Raw genomic sequence first — 20,157 nt, 5'->3', positions numbered from 1 at the left:
TAGTTGAAAATTACAATGAGCATTTGTCCTGTAGGATGGTACCAACTACTCTAGCTGGCACATGCTATTACGGTTGAACCAAATCACTGCCTTCCCATTTTGTTGCCTCACTAGCAAAGAAATCTGATTTCTCAGGGAGTTAAGATGACAGTGCCCAAGTCTTGCCAAAAGCACACCTATGGGAGGAAGAGCAATCGACTTCCTGTTCATATAAGTAACCCAGGTGTGAGTGGCCAGGCCAATAATTGTCCCAGTGGCTACCAGGTACCTCGATTTTTGAAGTATGGATTTCAAGCATGCCCAAATCATGCTTTAGATTGTAGCCACTATCTTCTAGATCTTCTGGGTGGTGTGTTGGAAAATGAAAGCTGGACTAAGGGATTGACCACATTAATAGAAAACAAAGGTGTGCAAGAGTCATAAATACTGCGGAGGGGAAAACAGCCTTACCTCACTGACTTGTGGGATAGTAAGCTTTGGTAGTTTATTCTTAGAGCCGGATCCAGGGGCCTTTCCTTCCAGCAGCGTTCCAAAGGACTGGTTTCCATAGATGCTTTCCAATTCTATGGGCGGTTTCAGTTCAGGTGAGTCATTTGGGACTTGGTCCTGGCCATCCATTGGCCTCACATAAGCTGTAGGCTTTTGCTGTGTCATGCTGCTTTTACAGTGAAGTCCTGGAGGAAAGTTTGGAGTTGAAAGACTATTTGCCAACAATAACGAAGTTGAAGGAAGTGGGGAGCCAGGGACATGGGTCAGGAAGTCAAGATCCACTGGAGATTTCGAATGGCTGCTTTCTTTATAAGAGTGTTCCACCACCGTCGATTTTGAATGGTTATGCCTCCTAGAATGGGAGGATGAGGGAGTTGTGTTGGCTTCCTCGGCTCCTCCAGTTTTATGCTGTTCACTCTGACACGTGTAGAGCTCCTCATACCTGCCTTGGGCAGGCTCATGGGAACTGCTATGCTTTGTCCTACTCTGCTGGCTACCGGATTGACTTGGCTGGCCACTGTTAGAGCTGTGACTGCCCCGTGACCAATCAGTCCTGGATTTCCTGCTGCTCTGGTGGCCGTGCAGCAAACTGGAACTTGATGACACAGAAGTAGGGGGTGGCATTGAGGCCGAAGTGTGCCCACCGATCTGGTGGGGCGGGATCATCCGGTTCCTTTGTTCTGGGAAGAAGCTCTGTTCATTTTTATCAACTGGGGTTTGCGGCACCGAGTTCTTTGGGATCCCAACAAGGTGACTCTGGTTAGAATGGTTGGTTAGCAAATCCTTCATTTCATCGTAATTCCCCAACGTATTCTGGACACGGTTGGCAAGAGCATCTCCTTTGTTAGTCTAAAATATTAAAGAAAGACAATGGTAAGAGTGAACCTGTCTCAATGAAGTCATTGATTTGCAGTTTTTGCTCTTAGTTTGGATTTGTACTGTTTTTAACGAGCTCGTGCTTTGAGTCCTGTGGGGAGAAAAGTGGTCTAAAAGCCTTTTTTGAAAGTAATAATAATAATAATAATAATAAATCAGCAGGCCACTTTTTAGCATGCCTATTTAAAAGAAGACAGCCATTTTAATTAGTGATGCCCCTGAAGTTCAAAAACAACAGGCTCAGATTATTTTTATTTTTAAAAATTATATTCTGCCCTTCATTGTTAAACACAAACTCAGGGTTGGTAACCCCAAAATCAATGACAATCAACCTTATAATGAATACGCACAACAAAAATCTAATTAAAAACAAACAAACAATAAAGACGCCTATGATAATGAAATCCAATGGCCATATCATTACAGCAGAATGTAGCAGGACACTAATTCAACTGGGTTTCAAATGCCGCAAAAGCCAAAGAGATCTGGAACCAGTGCACAGAAGCAATTTTTCAAATATGCCCATAGGCCCTTTACAAATGTCAGGTTGTCGTCATGTGCCTAAAGTCACACAGTGGAGGAGCTTGGCGGACTTCTCAGGGGAGGGAACCTTAAAGAGGCGAGCTGGTCTTGTGGTAGCAAACATAGCTTGTCCCCTTTGCTAAACAAGGTCTGCCCTGGTTGCATATGAATGGGAGACTACATGTGTGAGCACTGTCAAGACATTCCCTTTAGGGGATGGAGCCACTCTGGGAAGAGCAGAAGGTTCCAAGTTCCCTCCCTGGCAGCATCTCCAAGATAGTGCTGAGAGAGATTCCTGCCTGGAACCCTGGAGAAGCCACTGCCAGTCTGTGTAGACAATACTGAGCTAGATGGACCAATAGTCTGACGCCGTATATGGCAGATTCCTATGTTCCTACCCCCCACCAAGAAGGCCCTGCTCTTAGTGGACATCTGTCAAATCCTATTCAGCAGAATCAACTGGAGCAGATCCTGAGAGCCTGACTTTCTCCCAGTTCACAATGTTGGCTGCATTCAGAGTAAGGATGTGCAAACTGGCTGAACCTCGAGCCGGTTTGACATCGACCTGACCCAGTTCCAGGCCTCACCCTTGAGCCAGACCAGGCTCATTTCAGCTCGAGGTTGAGCCAAACCCCCTGGACCAGCTAGGGCGTTCTGCAAGTAATTCCTCCCAACTTACTGCTTCTGGCAGCCTTCGGGGGTCCTGCCGCAGCCGTGGGGTGCGTGCATGTGTGACCCCACTGGTTTCTCCTCCTCCAGCCGGCCTCCCTCCGGCTTACAAATGGCTCCGTGTGTGTGTGTGTGTGTGTGTGTGTGTGTGTAGGCCATTTAAACGATAGCATGGTCCTGGTGTGAGCAGTGAGTGGCCGGTTGGTCACAGGGAGAGATGGTGGGTCAGATCACCATCGCCTCTCCCCTATCGCTGCACGCTCTGCAGTTACCGCTCTGATGAGTAGTTCAAGGACAACTCCATGCCTCTTCTTTTTGGAAGGAGCAGCCAGCAGGCCGCAGGGGGATGGTGGGTCGGGTCACCACCTCTCTCCTCCACTTCAGGCTCTGCACAAACATGGTAATTTCAGGGGCTCCCAGCACCCCTTGCTTTTTTAAAAACCCTGTGGCCATGGCAGAACCCCTGAAGTCACTGATGGTGGTAGTACATCAAAGGGTTCGTTTTAAAAAAAAATCCCCTCCCCACATCCCTTGGGCTGGGCCCAAACCAGTTCGGACTTGAGCCAAACTGGGGCCCAGCTCAACGTGCACAAAACTTGACCAGACCCAGTTAAGTCTGGTTCGACTCAAGCCGAACTGGTTTCCCCAGTTTTGTGCACACCCCTGATTCAGAGGAGAACTCTTTTGCCCTCAATGCAGAATTTATGTCTCTCATCGTATTAGAACCCAGGGTCCTCCATAGAAGTTAAGTCAGAGACAAAAGGAAGTACTTCTTTATAAAGGGTGTAGTTAAACTATGGAATTTGCTGCCATGGGATGTGGTCATGGCCACCAATCTAGACAAACAGGATTAGACAGATTTATGGAGGATAGGGCTATCAACAGCTGTTAGCCTGGATAGTTGTATATGTCCATCAAGATCAGAGGTGGCATGTCCCTGAACACCAGGTACTAGGGGACATCCATAGGAAGGGGTGGATGTCCTCTTTTCTCCACTTGCAGCCTTCCCAGATATTCCTGACCGGCCACTGCATGAAGTAGGATGCTGGGCTGGATGGGCCTGATCCAGCAGGGTGTTTCTTATGTTCTTATGAGACTACTAGGCTCTCATGCAAATGTTATGACTGCACAGTCTGCACTCATACTAGGTACTTGAGGCTGCTAGTTCTTGATGGTACATGCTCAGAAGTCAACTACTTCAATCCCTCCCTCTCTGTAAAACTATTGTTGATTGATTAGAACTTTTTGAAATACAATTTAGAGAGCAATGCTGTGGTTTCAGCCCTGAGCCATCAACAGGCATGGGGATTATCAAATTCAGAAAACTCAGGAACGGCCCTATAATTGTACGGTCAGGAATAAAATTTCAAAACAGAGTTTTGCTACTGTGGACTCTAGGGCTGTGTGGTTAACGACTTTTTCACTGCTCATAATATCTGGATGCACTTGTAGGAAAGCTCCCTTACCTTGAAATTCTTCCTCCACTCGGAATGTACATGGAGACTATTGTGACTCACTAACCTTTTAGAATTTTTTAAGAGTGTCTATAGACAGGTGGACAGAGGTGATCCAGTGGACAATGTATACTTGGATTTCAGAACATGTTCAACAATGTCCCTCACCACAGGCTCTTGAATAGGCTTAGCAGTCGGAGGACACAAGGATTGGTCCTTTCTGGATCGGTAACTGGTTAAAAAACGGGAAGTGGAGAGCAGGAAAAAAATGGACAATTTTCACAATGGAGGGAAGTAAAAAAGGGGTTCCCCCAAGTATCTGTACTGGGACCGGTGCTTTTCAACTTCTTCATAAGTGATTTGGAGTTGAGATTTAGAAGCAGGTGGCCAAGTCTGAAGAAGTCACCAAGCTGCCCAGGGTGCTGAAAAACCAAAGTGTATTGTGAAGAGCTCTCCAAACTGGGTAAATGGACAACTAAGCGGCAAATGTGGTTCCATGTAAACAGGTGTAAAGTGATGCACAGTGGGGCAAAAATTCCAACTTCACATATATACTGATAGGTCTGAGCTGTTGGTGATGAATCAAAAGGATATCTGGGGTTCTTAGTGGACAGCTCAATGAAAAAAAGGCAAATGCCATGCCTAGGTCATCAGGAAAGGGACAGGAAATACAACTAATATTATAATGCCCTTATACAAATCAATGGTATGGCCACATTTGGAAAACTCTGTACACTTTTGGACACTATATCCTGATTTAGAAAACTGTTTTTAATGTGTATTATCAACAGGGACATGATTGTGTGAACCCATGCCAAAGTGCCCAAGAGTCCCATCTTGGCATGGGTTATTTGATCACGCAAATGTTGATAATCCACATTAAACCTAGATTCAGAATGATTGTGTGAACTAGGCCCAAGTCTATCAATGGCCACTCACTTCCAGATTAAGAGGCCGGGGAGCATGCCTTCATCTCCAGCTTACGGGCTTCCCAGAGGTCTCTGGTGGGCACTGTAGGAAATGGGATATTGGACTACAAAGGCCTTGGTTTGATGCAGGAGGGCTTATGTTCTCATGGTTACCTGGTGTGATCTTCAGCCTTAGGCCAGCCTGGCTATTTGACAAAGGTAACTTTGTCCTAAACGTGCATTTAGAAGCTCTTTGATCAAAGAAACATATAAATAAAGTCGTCAGCTATATTTGGAAGAGTAGCTCTGCTCTGTTTTCTGGAACTGCACAGCGTGTGTTTTGCAAATCAATGATTCACAGTTATTTTCTGTAAAGTGCAGCAATTATTAAGCAAATGCTTACTCATTTTTGGCATTATTATGTTTTCCTCTTCAGTGTTTCTGTGCTCGGTTTCCTAGACTGTATCTGCTTTTCTTCCAAGGTGCACTTAAAAAGGAATGAGAAGCTTGCACACACAGAGAGAACATTTTACCATAAAGTAACTGCTGTGTTTAGCAAAACGCCTACAGCTCAGCAGTAACTAGAAGTAATTCCCTGAAGACAGACAAAAATCTATTGGAAGGGGGAACCTCAAGCTCCCCCAGAGTGCCAAACTGGACATGATATAGGAGTTTTCCAAACCTCTTTTTCTTTGCAAAAAAACCCCAGACGATTCTTTTCCTCTGTGCTGATTCCCCAAATTAAAGCCCTCCTGCACGCATGCAAATTTGCACACACAAATTTCCAAAGCTGCCATGAAAATTTCCCCGGGCCCCGCTGCATTTGCGCACGCAAATTTCCAAAGCTGCCATGAGGTAACAGAAGCTCTGGGAAATTACTTGGACTGGAGCTGTGACATGAGATGCAAGAGTTAGATCCCAACTCCCCCAGCTACAATTGAAATTGGTGCCCCCAAGACTGCTTTTTACGGCCAACGTGGCAAATATTTATATACTGCTTTTCAACAAAGGTTCCCAAAGTGGTGTACATAGATATAAATAAATAACTGGCAGTACCTCTTAGGGTGCTATCCAGGGTTCCTTCCCAGCCCTGCATGGAGATTCCAGGGGTTTAACCCGAGACCTTTTGCCTGCAAACAGCAGAGCTACATCCCCTCCCCTTTAAGAGGAGGATAGGAACATAGGGAGCCGCCATATACCGAGTCAGACCATTGGTCCATCAGTATTGTCTACCCAGACTGGCAGCAGCTTCTCCAAGGTTGCAGGCGGGAGTTTCTCTCAGCCCTATCTTGGAGATGCTGCCAGGGAGGGAACTTGGAACCTTCTGTATGCAAGCAGGCAGATGTTCTTCCCAAAGTGGCCCCTTCTCATAAGGGGAATATCTTCCAGTGCTCACGTGCAGCCTCCCATCCAAATGCAAACCAGGGCAGAGCCTGCTTGGCAAAGGGGACCATTCATGCTTGATACCACCAGACCAGCTCTCCTCCTGTGTGGAAGTGGCCAGAATATACCTTCAGTGGAGCATGAGATTAAGGAGAAGGAAAAGATGCAGGTTTTTTTCTTCCGAGGAGCTGGAATCCTTGCACTCTGCACCCAAGTAAATATTTAGGAACGTATTTATTCATTTATTATTAAACTAACTTAATCAATTGTAGAAGGTGAAGAATCAGAATGTACACAAGGAACAGGGCTCCCCCCCCCACCCAAGTCGGTCATTTTTAGTAGCATTAAAAAAAAAAAAAAGACATTCCATTTAAGCCAAGAATAAGCTCTTTGTGCCTGACCCGTCTCCTTCAAACTAGCACAATGAACCATTTGGACCACAGCCAATGCTAGTCTCGGCTTACCCTCCCCCAAATTTAAAACAAGGAGATTCCATTGTGCTTAAGGGACCGGGAGGAATTACGATGCAAACGCCGAACACTCGGCTGCTTGTTCTTCTCCCCCTCCCTCCCTCCTGCAGTATTGCTGAGCCAGCACATGTGTGAAGGGGGCCAGATAGGTTGCTGCCACCTAGATTCTTCCAGGCTGACAGGTCTAGTTCTGCTGTGCAGATTTCACTTCTCTCGTTCGTCTGCAGAGGGGAGGAAACGGAGACGTCCGACAGCCCAGTAACGTCTCAATAGCAGAACTGCAGGGTGAAAGGACTTTGTGGTGGGCAGTCATAATGAGAGGGTGCTTTTATTTCACCATGTTGTTAGGAACATAGGAAGCTGTCTTCTACCGAGTCAGACCATTGGTCCATCTAGCTCAGGGCTGCTTAAACTGGGCCCTTCTGCAGAGGTTGGCCTACAAACCCCATCATCCCTGACTAATGGCCACTCCAGCTGGGGATGCTGGGAGTTGTGGTCCAAAAACAGCTGCCGGGTCAAAGTTGAGCAGACCTGATCTAGCTCAATACTGTTGACACTAGAGCAGCATAAACTCAATACCTGGGTGGGCCAGACCCAACTGTGGCCTTGTGGGGGGTGGGTGGGGTGGGTGGGCGAGGTCAATCTTCAATGCACTGATTATTATATTACATTTAATTAGCAATATTAGTGAAAGCAATTATTAGCGATGTGTCGATCTTTCCCCCACATCAAGTGACCCACAATTTGAACCACGATAAGTTTATTCGGTCATTGACCAGCAAACAATGCCAGCCCCAACAAACAAATGCCAACCTCCTCTCCCTAAACTACTGTTGCTTTTAGACTCTACACTGACTGGCAGCAGCTACTGCAAAGTTTCGGGCATGCAGTTTTCCCAGCCCCACCTGGAGATGCTGCCAGGAACTACCCCGGAACCTTCTACATGCAAAGCAGATGCCACCACTGAACTAATGCCCTATCTCTCTACAAAACAGCACACATGGAATAGGGGAAGAGAAAGGAGAACATCATTAATCATCAGTAATATTACAGGCACTAACCAGTAGGCACACCGGAACATGGGAAGCTGCCTTCTATTGAGTCAGACCCTCAAGTCTATCTAGCTCTCTATTCTCTATACTGACTGGCAGTGGCTTCTCTGCAGTTGCAGGCAGGAGTCTCTCCCAGCCCTACCAAGAGCCATGCCAGACAGCGATTTTACTTCGGAAGGGCAGGTGTGCATTCACATATTGTCCACATTCACTCCAAAGTCTCTGTGAGCGATTGGGAAGCACTCCATACACAATTTGGGTTTTTCATTGCACATTGGAGCTTAGCCCGATTTCTGCCGGGGGTAAAACAAATTCCACTTTTTACGTCAGGTTTTGGGGCAAATTCAAAATATCCGATATTCAAAAGATCCAATATTACAGTATTTTACCACCCTTAATCCCATGGTAAATGCTTGACTAACAAGCAGAAGGTTGCTGGTTCAAATCCCCGCTGCTACTATATTGAGCAGCAGCGATATAGGAAGATGCTGAAAGGCATCATCTCATACTGCACGGGAGGAGGCAATGGTCAACCCCTCCTGTATTCTACCAAAGACAACCACCGGGCTCTGTGGGCGACGGGAGTCAGAATTGACTTGAAGGCACATTTTACTTTACTTTAATCCCATGGTAAAGCCTCCTGTCTGGAAAGAGCCCTGGAGATGCTGCCAGGGATTGAATCCAGGAACGCAGATGCTCTACCCTTGAGCTATGTCTCCATCCCCAGGGAGGTGTGGGTGGGATGAACCAGAGGAAATTAAAGGCTGGCAACACCTATACTGACTGAATTACTATACAGAGGAACCAGAGGGACTCAGGATCCCTGAGCTTCTGTGGCTAGTCTTTTTAGAAGGTTATTCTGGTGCCCATGATTAAATTACATAGGAACATAGGAAGCGGCCATATACTGAGTCAGACCATAGGTCCATCTAGTTCAGTATTGTCTACCCAGGCTGGCAGTGGCTTCTCCAAGGTTACAGGCAGGCATCTCTCTCAGCCCTGTCTTGGAGACGCTGCCAGGGAGGGGACTTGGAACCTAGATGCTCTTCCCAGAGCGGCTTCACCCCCTGAGGGGAATATCTTGCCGTGCTCACACATCAAGTCTCCCATTCACAAGCAACCAGGGTGGATCCTGCTTAGCTAAGGGGACAAGTCATGCTTGCTACCACAAGACCAGCTATCATTTGTAAGGGATCAGGGATGTGGCTTTTGGATCTCAATAATGGCACTCAGTAACTGAGGAAAAGGAAATGAGTCAGAAAGGTGAAACAGGCAACAGGCATTGCCTAGAAGGGAAAATAAGGTTACAACACTCCATGTGGGCAGAACCCATGGACAAGCTTTCTAGGGTTACAGGGGTCAGAAGAGAGCAGAGCAGGATAGCATGGGCAGTAGACTTAAAAGTACCAGCTCATTGGCTAAAGTTCTAGAAAGTTCCAAGGCTTGTTCTTTGCAGACACAAGTCCTATATGTGGGCTGTGCAGAGACCACAAAGAAACATCTTTGTTTCACCTCCCTCAGGAAGTGCATTTCCTGAGCATTCCAAGACATAAATTACATGTCTGGTTGGTGACTCATTTAGTTGTATCATCCACACTCGTTTGGAATTCTTGTTAATTTGGAAAATGTGTGCTTTCCTCCTTCTTGGCTCCGTTACTCGAAAACACTTTTAAATTCAGAACCAGAATCCTTTTCCCAGAGTAACTCTCCAACTAACTATGGCTGTTCGTACCCCCACCATCCAACATCAAGGCCCAAATCGCCTGTGATACTTGGGCTAATGTTTCAGTTCCTTCGAATCACTTGTTTCCCGTGCTGGGGGAGAAGCACTTTTGCAGACAAGATAAGTTCTTGTTTCAAATAAGAGGACACTGAACACAGATTTGCTTTAAAAAAAAAAAAAGATTTCCACACAATTCTTTCCACAACGATCTGGCCACATTCCACACCATCTGGGACCTCTTTTCAAGCAACTGGCTGAAAAGGCCATGTAAAAGGCCAACTGGCCAATTAATATATTGGGATACAGGTGATTCTAATCAATGCGGCTGAAATTGAATAACCACTTTCATACTCACACCCATACGGACTACTGAGGGGAAAAATACTATTTTCTTTGTCAGTATCATCCCTCTACTCTTCTCTCTCATTTTTATAGTTTCTATGGTGTTTTTTTTTTAACTGCCTCATCCCTTCGCTCTTACTCTTTTATTCACCCATAAGGCTCTTTCTACATTGAAATGACAGGGTTCAATTTCTCAGCTTGAACTCTTCCACAGCAATGCCAATATCCAGATGAAAGAGTCTGATCTGAATTTTATCCAAAGGAGCTGACAACCCAAACACTTCAGAAAACCAACAGTTCAGATGAGCAGGGGAATCTTCACTTGCGAGAATAATGATACAAAGCTGGATAACAAAGCTGGTGGAATAACAATGCATTTGGATAACTGGGCCAGTTGGGTGATGTGGCATTCAATAATGGCGTTTCTGCTAAAATTGTGAAATTAGCAAAAAAAATACATAAATCATTAGGCTTGTTCACACGGCAGCCAGTAGGGTAGGAGCCGTGCCTAGCCTGCATAGGACAGCTGGATGTGCTCCCGATTTTCAGCTGTGTGCTAGAAAACATGAAGGTCGGAGGTGTGGAAAATGATTGTGTGTGAGGCACTAGCTGGGTAAGATGACTTCCCATCCTACTCAGTAAAATGCGGAGTACAAAATCTGGCACTCATCTTAACTAGCTGCCACCTTGCACACGATCACTGCACTCATATTAACTTGTTGCCACCTCACACATGATCATTCTCCACACCTCCAATCTTAATGTTTGCAAGAACACAACTGAAAATTGGGAGTGCACCCAGCTGTCCTACGCAAGCTGGGCACCTCCTCCTACCCTACCAGCTGTTGTGTGAACAATCCTAATTATTTTTAATGGGTAATTTCACAATTATTTGCCTCATTAGAACAGCCCTGCAGGATCAGGCCCAAGGCCTATCTAGTCCAGCATCCAGTTTCACACAGTGGCCCACCAGTTGCTTCTGGGAAGCCCACAGGCAAGAGGCCAGGACATGCCCTCTCTCCTGCTGTTGCTCCCTGCAACTGGTATTGAGAGGCATCCTGCCTCTGAGTATGGAGGTGGCTTATAGCCACCGACTAAGAGCCACTGATAGACCTGTCCTCCACAAATTTGTCCAAGCCCCTTTTAAAGCAATCCAAGCTAGTGGCCAGCACCACATCCCATGGCCGAGAATTCCTTAGATTCATTATGTGCTCTGTGAAATAAGTGCTTCCTTTTGTGTGCCCCAAATTTCCTGGCCTTCACTTTCTGACTTCAATGTTTACAAACGTTTACAAAAATCTAGAGTGCTCCTGGCTTGCCTGCCCAGGCTGGGAGGCATGTGAACAAGCTAGTGATTAGCTAGGAAAACTTCAGTGACCAACACGGAAGGTATGAAGGAGAACTAACACATTCGGAAGGGGCGTGTCAGTTCTGAGGAAGGATCATTTTCTGACTTCCTGGCCTTCACTTTCTGACTCGGTATACATCAGCTTCTTGGGTTGGTAAATTACTGAACGTTATTCTCCATGAAATAATAGCATCACAAACACATCTGGTCACTGAGCATATTTCCAAAGACCAGGGAAGACCTCAAAGCCCCATCGCCCTGAGATCTGCTCATAATCGAAGATGGAAATAAACAGCGACGCCTGTCAAAGGCTGCCGTTGATTGGGAGGAGAAAAGAAGCACGCACATTTCCATTTGGCTGAGTTCTTCAGGGGATGCTTTTGTGATCATCAAAGCTGCAGACATGTTCGGGGTGGGGTATCCCTTGGTGATGGAAATCACAGGCAGGAAAACTCCTCAGAGGATTGTTACGAGAATCCTTGCTACCCCAGTGGCCTGCAGAACATTTTCAGAACTCCCAAGCGACAGCTTTGGTCAGTTAGGGCTGCAAACAGGAAGGGTTTGCCTCGTTTCAGGAAGAATTGTGTGTCAACAGGTATAAATTTCTTATGCACATAAGCACAGCCCTGCTGGGTCAGATGAACCTTCCATCCAGTCCAGTATTTTTGTGGCCAATCAGATGCTTTGGGGAAGCCCACAAGCAGGGCATACAGTGCCCCCTGGATGTGCCCCCCTGCACAGCAACTGGTATCCAGAGGTTAAATAAAGCCATCATGACTAATCGCCTTCAAGGAAGCTTCTCGGAGGCTTCTTGAAGGGTGGAGAGAGGGTCTTGCAGTAGCGAGCAGGAATTACCTCCTTTGTGAAGCAGGGTTCACCTTGGTTTGCATTTGGACAGATGAGTACATGTGAGCACTGTCTGCTGTAAGATATTCCCCTTAGGGAATGAGGCCAGAGCTCAGGGGTAGAGCATCTGTTCACATTTAGATGGTCCCCGGTTCAATCCCTGGCAGCATCTCCAGGTAGGGCTGGGAAAAACTCCTGCCTGTACGAATATTTATATGCCACTTTTCAACAAAAGTTCCCAAAGCAGTTTGCATAGAAATAAGTAAGTAAGTAAGTAAGTAAGTAAGTAAGTAAGTAAGTAAGTAAATAAGGCTCCCTGTACCCCAAAAGATAGCCCCGCTAAATAAAGAGAATCACCACTTTTAAAAGGTGCCTCTCTGCTCAGTTAAGCAGGGGACTGTAATCTTAGGAACATAGGAAGCTGCCATACAATGAGTCAAGCCATTACCAAGCTCAGTACTGAACCAAGCTCAGTACTGTCTACTCACTGTCAGTGGCTTCTCCAAGGTTGCAGGCAGGAGTCCCTCTCAGCCCTTTCTTGGAGATGCTGCCAGGGAGGGAACTTGGAACCTTCTGCTCTTCCCAGAGCGGCTTCATCCCCTGAGGGGAATATCTTACAGGGTGGACCCTGCTTTGCAAAGGGGAAAATTCATGCTTGCTACTACCACCTATTGGTGCAGCGGGGAAATGACTTGACTAGCAAGTCAGAGGTTGCCGGTTCAAATCCCCACTGGTATGTTTCCCAGACTATGGGAAACACCTTTATCAGGCAGCAGCGATCTAGGAAGATGCTGAAAGGCATCATCTCACACTGCGTGGGAGATGGCAATGGTAACCCCCCCTGTATTCTACCAAAGACAACCACAGGACTCTGTGGTCGCCAGAAGTTGATACTGATTCGATGGCACACTTTACCTTTACTACCACAAAATCAGCTCTCCTCCCAATCCTGAAGAGCAGCTGCCAATCAGTGTAGATAATACTGAGCTAGATGGATCAATGGTCTGACTCGGTTTAAAGCAATTTCCTATGTTCCTCTTCCTTGAATTTGATTAATCCTCCTTTAGAGACATCTAAGAGAGTGGCCATCACTCCATCGCATGGCAGTAAATTCCATAAATTAGCTGCGTGAAGACAAGCTGTGGATTAAGGATCATTTGGAAGCGATGAGGGTGGAGAGGGGGAAAGGTCCAAACATAAAACTTTCAGTGGTGTTAGGGAAACTGTTATTATTAGGGCTGCGTCAATTTCACCACTGTCTCTCTTGCAGTGACTTCATCTTCAAGAAATGAGCATTAAGTCTGATTAGAAATCTCGGTTCTGGGAATTACCACTGAATTGTTTTACTGCTGATGTGATTACTACTTAACATTGGGAGCCAGAAGTCTTCAAAGTGCTGGATGGATGGAACACCAAAGAACACCACGCCTGCCCAGAGGGCCACAGATAATTAAACTAATCCATGCATTTCATGCAGAAGCTCATTCTGTAGCTCACAAAACCCCCAAATAGACACCCTCAGTGGTGTTGCCCTCATTGAGGGGCTGAGGTGTGATTAAGCTTTAGGAAGGAAGGGAAATAGCTCCAGATTAAATTAACAGCAAATATAGCTCAGTATGCAGGTGCCGATTTACCTTGTAGGGTTCCCCAAAGAGATTAAAGCCAGATGCAAAGAGATCCTCATCCTGTTGGACTTCTTGGTTCCTCCTCTCCCACTCTTTCCTCTTGAGGGCATTCCGATCTTGTTCATAGTGACTGGAAATTAAAAACAAAGAGATAGCCCATGATTCTTCGTTCTGAAATGGTTCTTACCAGTTTTAGGTGACAACTGAACCAACTTCTTTAAGCGCGCCATCCACATGGGGAGATTCCTCAGCTGCTGGTCCACACTGTTGTGCAATGTTACATTTCTGCAAACTTGGTATACTCGGGGAGCTGTTTCCACACTGGCTTCTCTGCTGAAGACCTTCTAATCCAGGGGTTCCCAACCAATGGTACAACAGATACTGCTAAACTACAACTCCAGATCAACCCCAGCTGCTGGTGGTTGTGGTTGGGGATAATGGGAGTTGTAGTTCAGCAACATCTAGGGTACCACTGATTGGGAACCCCTGTTCTAATTCACCAGATTTTACTACTAATATATGACTAATATTTATATGGCAATCAATCAATGAATCAAACAAATCAATAACCTTTATTTTGGTCTCAGACCAGCATTATTTACACGACTAATATTTATTTACTAATTTTCAACCAAGTTCCCAAAGCAGATTAAAGTAAAGGTAAAGTTGTGCTGTCATGTTGGTGTTGATTCCTGGCAACCACAGATCCCTGTACTTGTCTTTGGTAGACTACAGGGGGGGTTACCATTGCCATCTCCCGCGCAGTACGAGATGATGCCTTTCAGCATCTTCCTACATTGCTGCTGCCCGATATAGGTGTTTCCCATAGTCTAGGAAAAAAACCAGCGGGGATTCAAACCACCAACCTCTTGCTCCCTAGGCAAGTTACTTCCCCGCTGTGCCATTACATAGATACAAATATAGACCAGTGGCTCTCTGTCGTTTCAGGAAGGAGTCTTTCCCAGCCCTACTTGGAAATGGGATGGAACCTGGGACCTTCTGCATGCAAAATGATGTTCTACCACTGAGATACAGCCCCATCCCTAAGGGGAATATCTGACGGTGCTGCTCACCCATGTAGCCTCCCATTCAAAAGCAAATCAGGGCAGACTCTGCTTAGCAAAGAGGACAATTCACACTTGCTACCCCAAGACCAGCTCTCCTCCCAATACAGTCTAGCCCGATTGCTAGACTGTATTGCTCCAAGCAGTGCTCCAATGTCTTGGCTAGAGGCCTTTCCCACTTCTGCTTCCCAAGCTCCTGTTGCTAAAGATGCTGAAGCTCAAACCTGAGACCTCCTAATGCAAAGCATTTGCTCTTCCACTGAGCTATGTGGCCTCTCCCACAGGCAATATACCACTGTGGTTCTAGTGGTTAAAAGTGTTCTGTGTATATCGACAGAAGCAGGAGTGTTTGGTGTGTGTGTGTGTGTGTGCACGCACGAGACATTTTAATATGAGAAATTTATGCATCCGGAATATTTTAACAGGAGTATTGTTTTAATTTAAAAAATCACTTCTATTGCTGTTTCGCGTGTTTAATTAAATTTCACCATCCTAATCCAGCCTGACACAAATCATTACTAAAACATAATTATATAGTAAATAAGCAATATAGTGTTTTTTTCTATTTTCTAGTAGGTTAAAAAAAGGATTAATAAAAATCAAGCTCTATAATTGCTCAAATCAATGTACATAATTATAGTCTGTCCTCTGAGTAGCCGAGAGACACAATAAATGGAATACAGCAGTTGTAGCAGTAAATCCACTTTCTTTTTTTTTAATGCCTGTGTCGACAAGTCTCTGCGCTCCTTTATTTTGAAGAGAAAACAAATCAAAAACTTGATTTCAAAATTCAGTTCTACGCAGCAAGACATCCTACTAGATAATTACATCATGATTTATTGGAGCTTCATGGTGCTGCCTTGCACCATCAAAATAAGGGCTTCTATACCAGTGTAACAACTTGCTTTCTAGGAAGTAGAAGATGTAGGATACTCACCTAGGAGATCCTGTCAAATAAAAGGAGTGAGTATATGAAATTGCAATCCAGAATTCTGACTCGGGGCACAAATTATCAGGCTCAAACTATCATACTTCGGACACATTATGCGAAGACCGAGCTCTCTTGAGAAGTCCATAATGCTGGAGAAAGTTGAAGGAAAGAGAAGAAGAGGACGACCAGCAGCAAGGTGGATGGACTTGATTATGATAGCAGTGAATGCACCACTGTGAGACCTTAAAGGCCAAGGTGAAGACAGATCATCCTGGAGAAAATCTATCTATGTGGTCACTAATTCCCCGCAGGGGATGGAGCCGCTCTGGGAAGAGCAGAAGGTTCCAAGTTCCCTCCCTGGCTTCTCCAAGATAGGGCTGAGAGAGGTTCCTGCGTGCAACCATGGAGAAGCCGCTGCCAGTCTGTGAAGACAATACCGAGCTAGATAGACCAATGGTCTGACTCAGTATATGGCAGTTTCCTATGTTCCTATGTAAGAGTCGACACCGACTTGATGGCACTTAATCCATCAATCAACGTGAAACTGAGTATGTGAATTGCAACATAGGAAGCTGCCTTATACCGAGTCAGACCACTGGTCCATCTAGTTCACTATTGTCTACACCAGTAGTTCCTTAACCTGGGTTCCTGCAGATGCTGCTGAACTACAACTCCCAGAGCCTCAGCATTCCCGGCCATAATAAATTATAGCTGCAAATGCTGGGAGTTGTAGATCAATCAGAAACCTCTGGAAGAGCCCAGGTTAGGAATCTCTGGTCTACGCAAACTGGCAATGGCTTCTCCAGGGTTGCAGTGAGGAGTCTCTCTCAGCCCTAGCTTGGAGATGCTGCCAGGGAAGGAACCTGGAACCTAGATGCTCTTCTCAGAGCGGCTCCATCCCCTGTGGGGAATATCTTACAGTGCTCACACTTCTAGTCTCCCATTCATATGCAACCAGTGACAAAATGTGACCAACATATTTTATTTTTATTTATTTACATTTTATATCCTGCTTCTTCCTCCAAGGAGCCCAGAGCGGTATACTACATACTTAAGTGTCTCCTCACAACAACCCTGTGAAGTAGTTTATACAACTGACATCTCTCTCTCTCTCTCTCTCTCTCTCTCTCACACACACACACACACACACACACACACACAGACACACACAGAGAGTCATGTAGAGAACTCACTTTCCAAACACAGGGACAAAGAACAATGTACTTTCACATCTCTGCTGGGAATGAAGTTAATCTCCATCCAGCCTCTCTGCACCAGCAAGATAACCAAATATCGACAACACTTGCTTTTTCGGCTCAGCATGCCGACGTACTGAAAGATTCACACAGTGAGATATAATGAGGTATGAGCTGTGCTGTGATACCACGTTTGCAGGATATAAAGTCACCAATTTCCACAATTACTAATCTGAAGCGCTGTTTAATTAGAACCACAGCGATGTATTTAGCCTCTTGTTATACTTACTGCAGCTTTATAATTGCGAGGACCTCTTTATCTACTCAATTAAAGTTCCCAGGATGCAGGCAGGCTGAGTTTGAACCCACAAGCTCCACAGAGACTGCCGGTGACCACATATCCATCTCCTTGATGATGATGCCTTAGGTAAAGATGCTTGTTTGGACATGGAAGAAAAACAGAGCAAAGCACCAGCAATGCTCAGACTGATACGCAGAGCTAACAGCCCTATTCACACATTAGGGGGCAGTTCACATGATCACCATTAGTGTAGGGGAAGTCACGTACCCAAATCCAGGAGCTCAGCACACTCCTGGTCCTCGATCATGTGTCCGATGAAAACAAGGTCAGAAGTGGGCAGCTTGAGCGTGAGCTAAGCCCTCGCTGGGTAAGACCAACACCCAGCTTCAGGTTTCATCCCCAGCTTCAGAACAAGGTGGGAAGAAAAACTGTCCTACCCAGCTGGGGCTTAGCTCACAATCAAGCTCCCTGACTCTGACCTTATTTTTAACTGACACACAGTCGGAAATCGGGAGCACATAGATCTCCCAAATTAGGGGAGGAGGCTGTTCCTCCCCTAATGCTGGTCGTCTGAGTGGCCCTATTACATTCAAAAGAAGTACAGTAGTACACTTCCGACCAAGTACCCTGCATCTGAGGAGGTCTGTGCCCAGGTTCACTTTAAAATTAACACAGTCATTCAGACAAAAGCCATGTCCATGTGTACAGACACCTGTACGGACGGACAACGTAATGTCAAAGTCGGACTACTGTCTTTGAATACCTGAAGTTCATCTATTTAGTTAGTGCTGAAAGTTTGCTGTTTGAGATTTACAAGTGAAAAAAGCTAGAGATGATTCTGAGCTAAAATGGATTTAGAAATCCTTCTTATTAAATCACGAGAAGCAAACACAGAGCAGAGGAAACACAAAGAGGCTCTCCGCACAAGGCGTGTGGAGAGCCTGCAGGGCTTCTGTGGGGAGAGAGGGGCTTGACCCACTTGCCCCACACACGAGCAGTCGGCGAGGCCCGGATTGGCCACCCGCATGATTGCCGGCTCCGTCATGGAGCCCCCGGAAGTCCCAGAATGCCATGCGCGAGTGCGCGGGGCATGCCGGGGAGCCCCCTGATGCCACGAGGCTTGTTTGAGCCCCCCCGGTTAGGAGTCTCCTCATGAGTCGCCACGCCGCAGAGCAACACACAATCAGGATTGGTTAGTGCATGCTCCGCTAACCTCTTTTATGGGGAGGGGCACTTTGAGAGGTGGCTGCCAGGAGCGTGTGGCTCCCTCTGCAACACATGACCAGGAGAAACCAGGTTAGGCTCCCTTAGTCCGGTTTTTCCTGGTTGTGGGAATAGTCTCCAAGAATAATAGAAGAAGGGGGTGAGGGAAAGCTACTCATTTCAAATAAAACCAGCTATTTAATGAGTATGAGTTTCCCCCAAAAACATATCTCAAGACCATGCCTGCTCAACTCCCCCCCCAGCTGTTTTTGGACTACAACTCCCATAATCCCCAGCCACAGTGGCCAATAGTCAGGGATTATGGGAGTTGTAGGCCAGCATCTGCAGGGGGGCCGAAGTTGAGCAGCCCTGCCCAAGACATTAACCAAACTGCACAGTTTGGTGGCTTTACATTTCCTGGCATCTGCTTCTGCAACTTTTCTAAATTAGGTGTGTGGGTGATCCTACCTAATCACGAATCACATACTTAACGAGACCCATATAATGATGCTACAGCTGATGCAATGACTATCCCAAACATCAGTACATAAAGTCATAACCCCATTAGATTTGGCTACATGATGATGCTACGAGGGGAAAAGTGGGCAGTTAAGAATGAGGGCAAGTTTGTTCATTCGAGCAAGTGAATTCATTATTCAAAGGAATAAGCAGCATTTTCACAATGAGTGATAGGGAAAAGAATGATTTGAAACCAGAAGCGCGTTTCAGCAGTGCTGAAGAAGGTGAGGGATTTCAGACTAGCCCTCGTTAGGCATGTCTGGATGTCATAATTTTTGTTTGGCTTTATCCCATTCACACCGTCTGTTATTCTAAGATAAGCTTGTTTGCTTACATACCCAAAGGCTGAATCAGAGTCTGAAGATGGTAGAAACCCATCCACAATCTTCAGGAAATTGTAGCACTCCTGCTCATCCCAGGATACGTGATCCAGGTATGCACCAGGTATGCATTGTGATGACATGGGAGCAGTACCAATTTCAGAGTTCTCTAGAGACATCTAGTGACCCATGAATAACTTGTGATAACTGGAGAAGGGTGTGTGTCTAAATTCCTTGACTATCCCAATATAGCAACCCAAAGAGAACTTCCTCTGAAATAAGCATAAGATTTTCAGTGTATGAAGCTACCTTGAACCCCCCACCCCATGGTTCCCATATGATGCCGATTCAAATGTGCCGATTCGGATACGATACAGTTCTCTCACAGCTCTGTACCACTTCGAAATCCACACTGGGAAAGAATTATTTGTTGGAAAGGAGCTTTGTATTGGGGGAAAAATACATTTGCATGCAAAAAAGGAGATTTTGATATGGATGGGTGCTTTTATTTTAATATTTATTTAACATATTTCTATACCACCCAAAACAACTTCAAGAGCTGTGATGTCCAAGCTAAGTTTGGAACCAGTACTTATTTTGCAAATTAAGAATTGTTTTCTTCTACCAATGCTTATAAACACCAGGAAGGCTGTCATATTGCAGTGACACATATCACCAATACAATAAAATAAGAAATTGAATCAAACCTCTTTTGAAACTGGAAATGTTAAGGAAGAAAGACAGTTCTGACAGCCAGGGGTGATTTTCATATACCCATGTAAGGACAGAAGTCTGTAACAGGACATCAGCTAGCTTACATGTTAAAATAAAATCAGCTTTCTAGTCCTCATGACCAGTGTTCCCTCTCATTCTTTTTCATCTGGTCAAATGAGTTTTGTTCTGGGTGGCAGTATCA

General features: G+C 45.6%; 1 protein-coding gene across 2 annotated transcripts in view; it reads right to left on the bottom strand.

Moving 5' to 3' along the window:
- Positions 1 to 20,157, bottom strand: part of AFF2 (ALF transcription elongation factor 2) — a 401,341-nt gene that overhangs the window by 282,044 nt on the left and 99,140 nt on the right. For both annotated transcript variants that reach the window (XM_053273909.1, XM_053273910.1), the window contains exons 2-3: positions 13,717 to 13,837; positions 451 to 1,338 (exon numbers count right to left, since the gene is read on the bottom strand). In XM_053273909.1, coding sequence (XP_053129884.1) covers positions 451 to 1,338; positions 13,717 to 13,837 — 1,009 coding nt within the window. The remainder of the gene's footprint in view (positions 1 to 450; positions 1,339 to 13,716; positions 13,838 to 20,157) is intronic.

This window comes from Hemicordylus capensis, chromosome 11 (assembly GCF_027244095.1).
Source record: "Hemicordylus capensis ecotype Gifberg chromosome 11, rHemCap1.1.pri, whole genome shotgun sequence".
Classification (NCBI taxonomy): Eukaryota; Metazoa; Chordata; class Lepidosauria; order Squamata; family Cordylidae; genus Hemicordylus; species Hemicordylus capensis.
The sequence above is the reverse complement of the archived record's forward strand: the minus strand, read 5'-3'. Positions and strand labels throughout refer to the sequence as shown.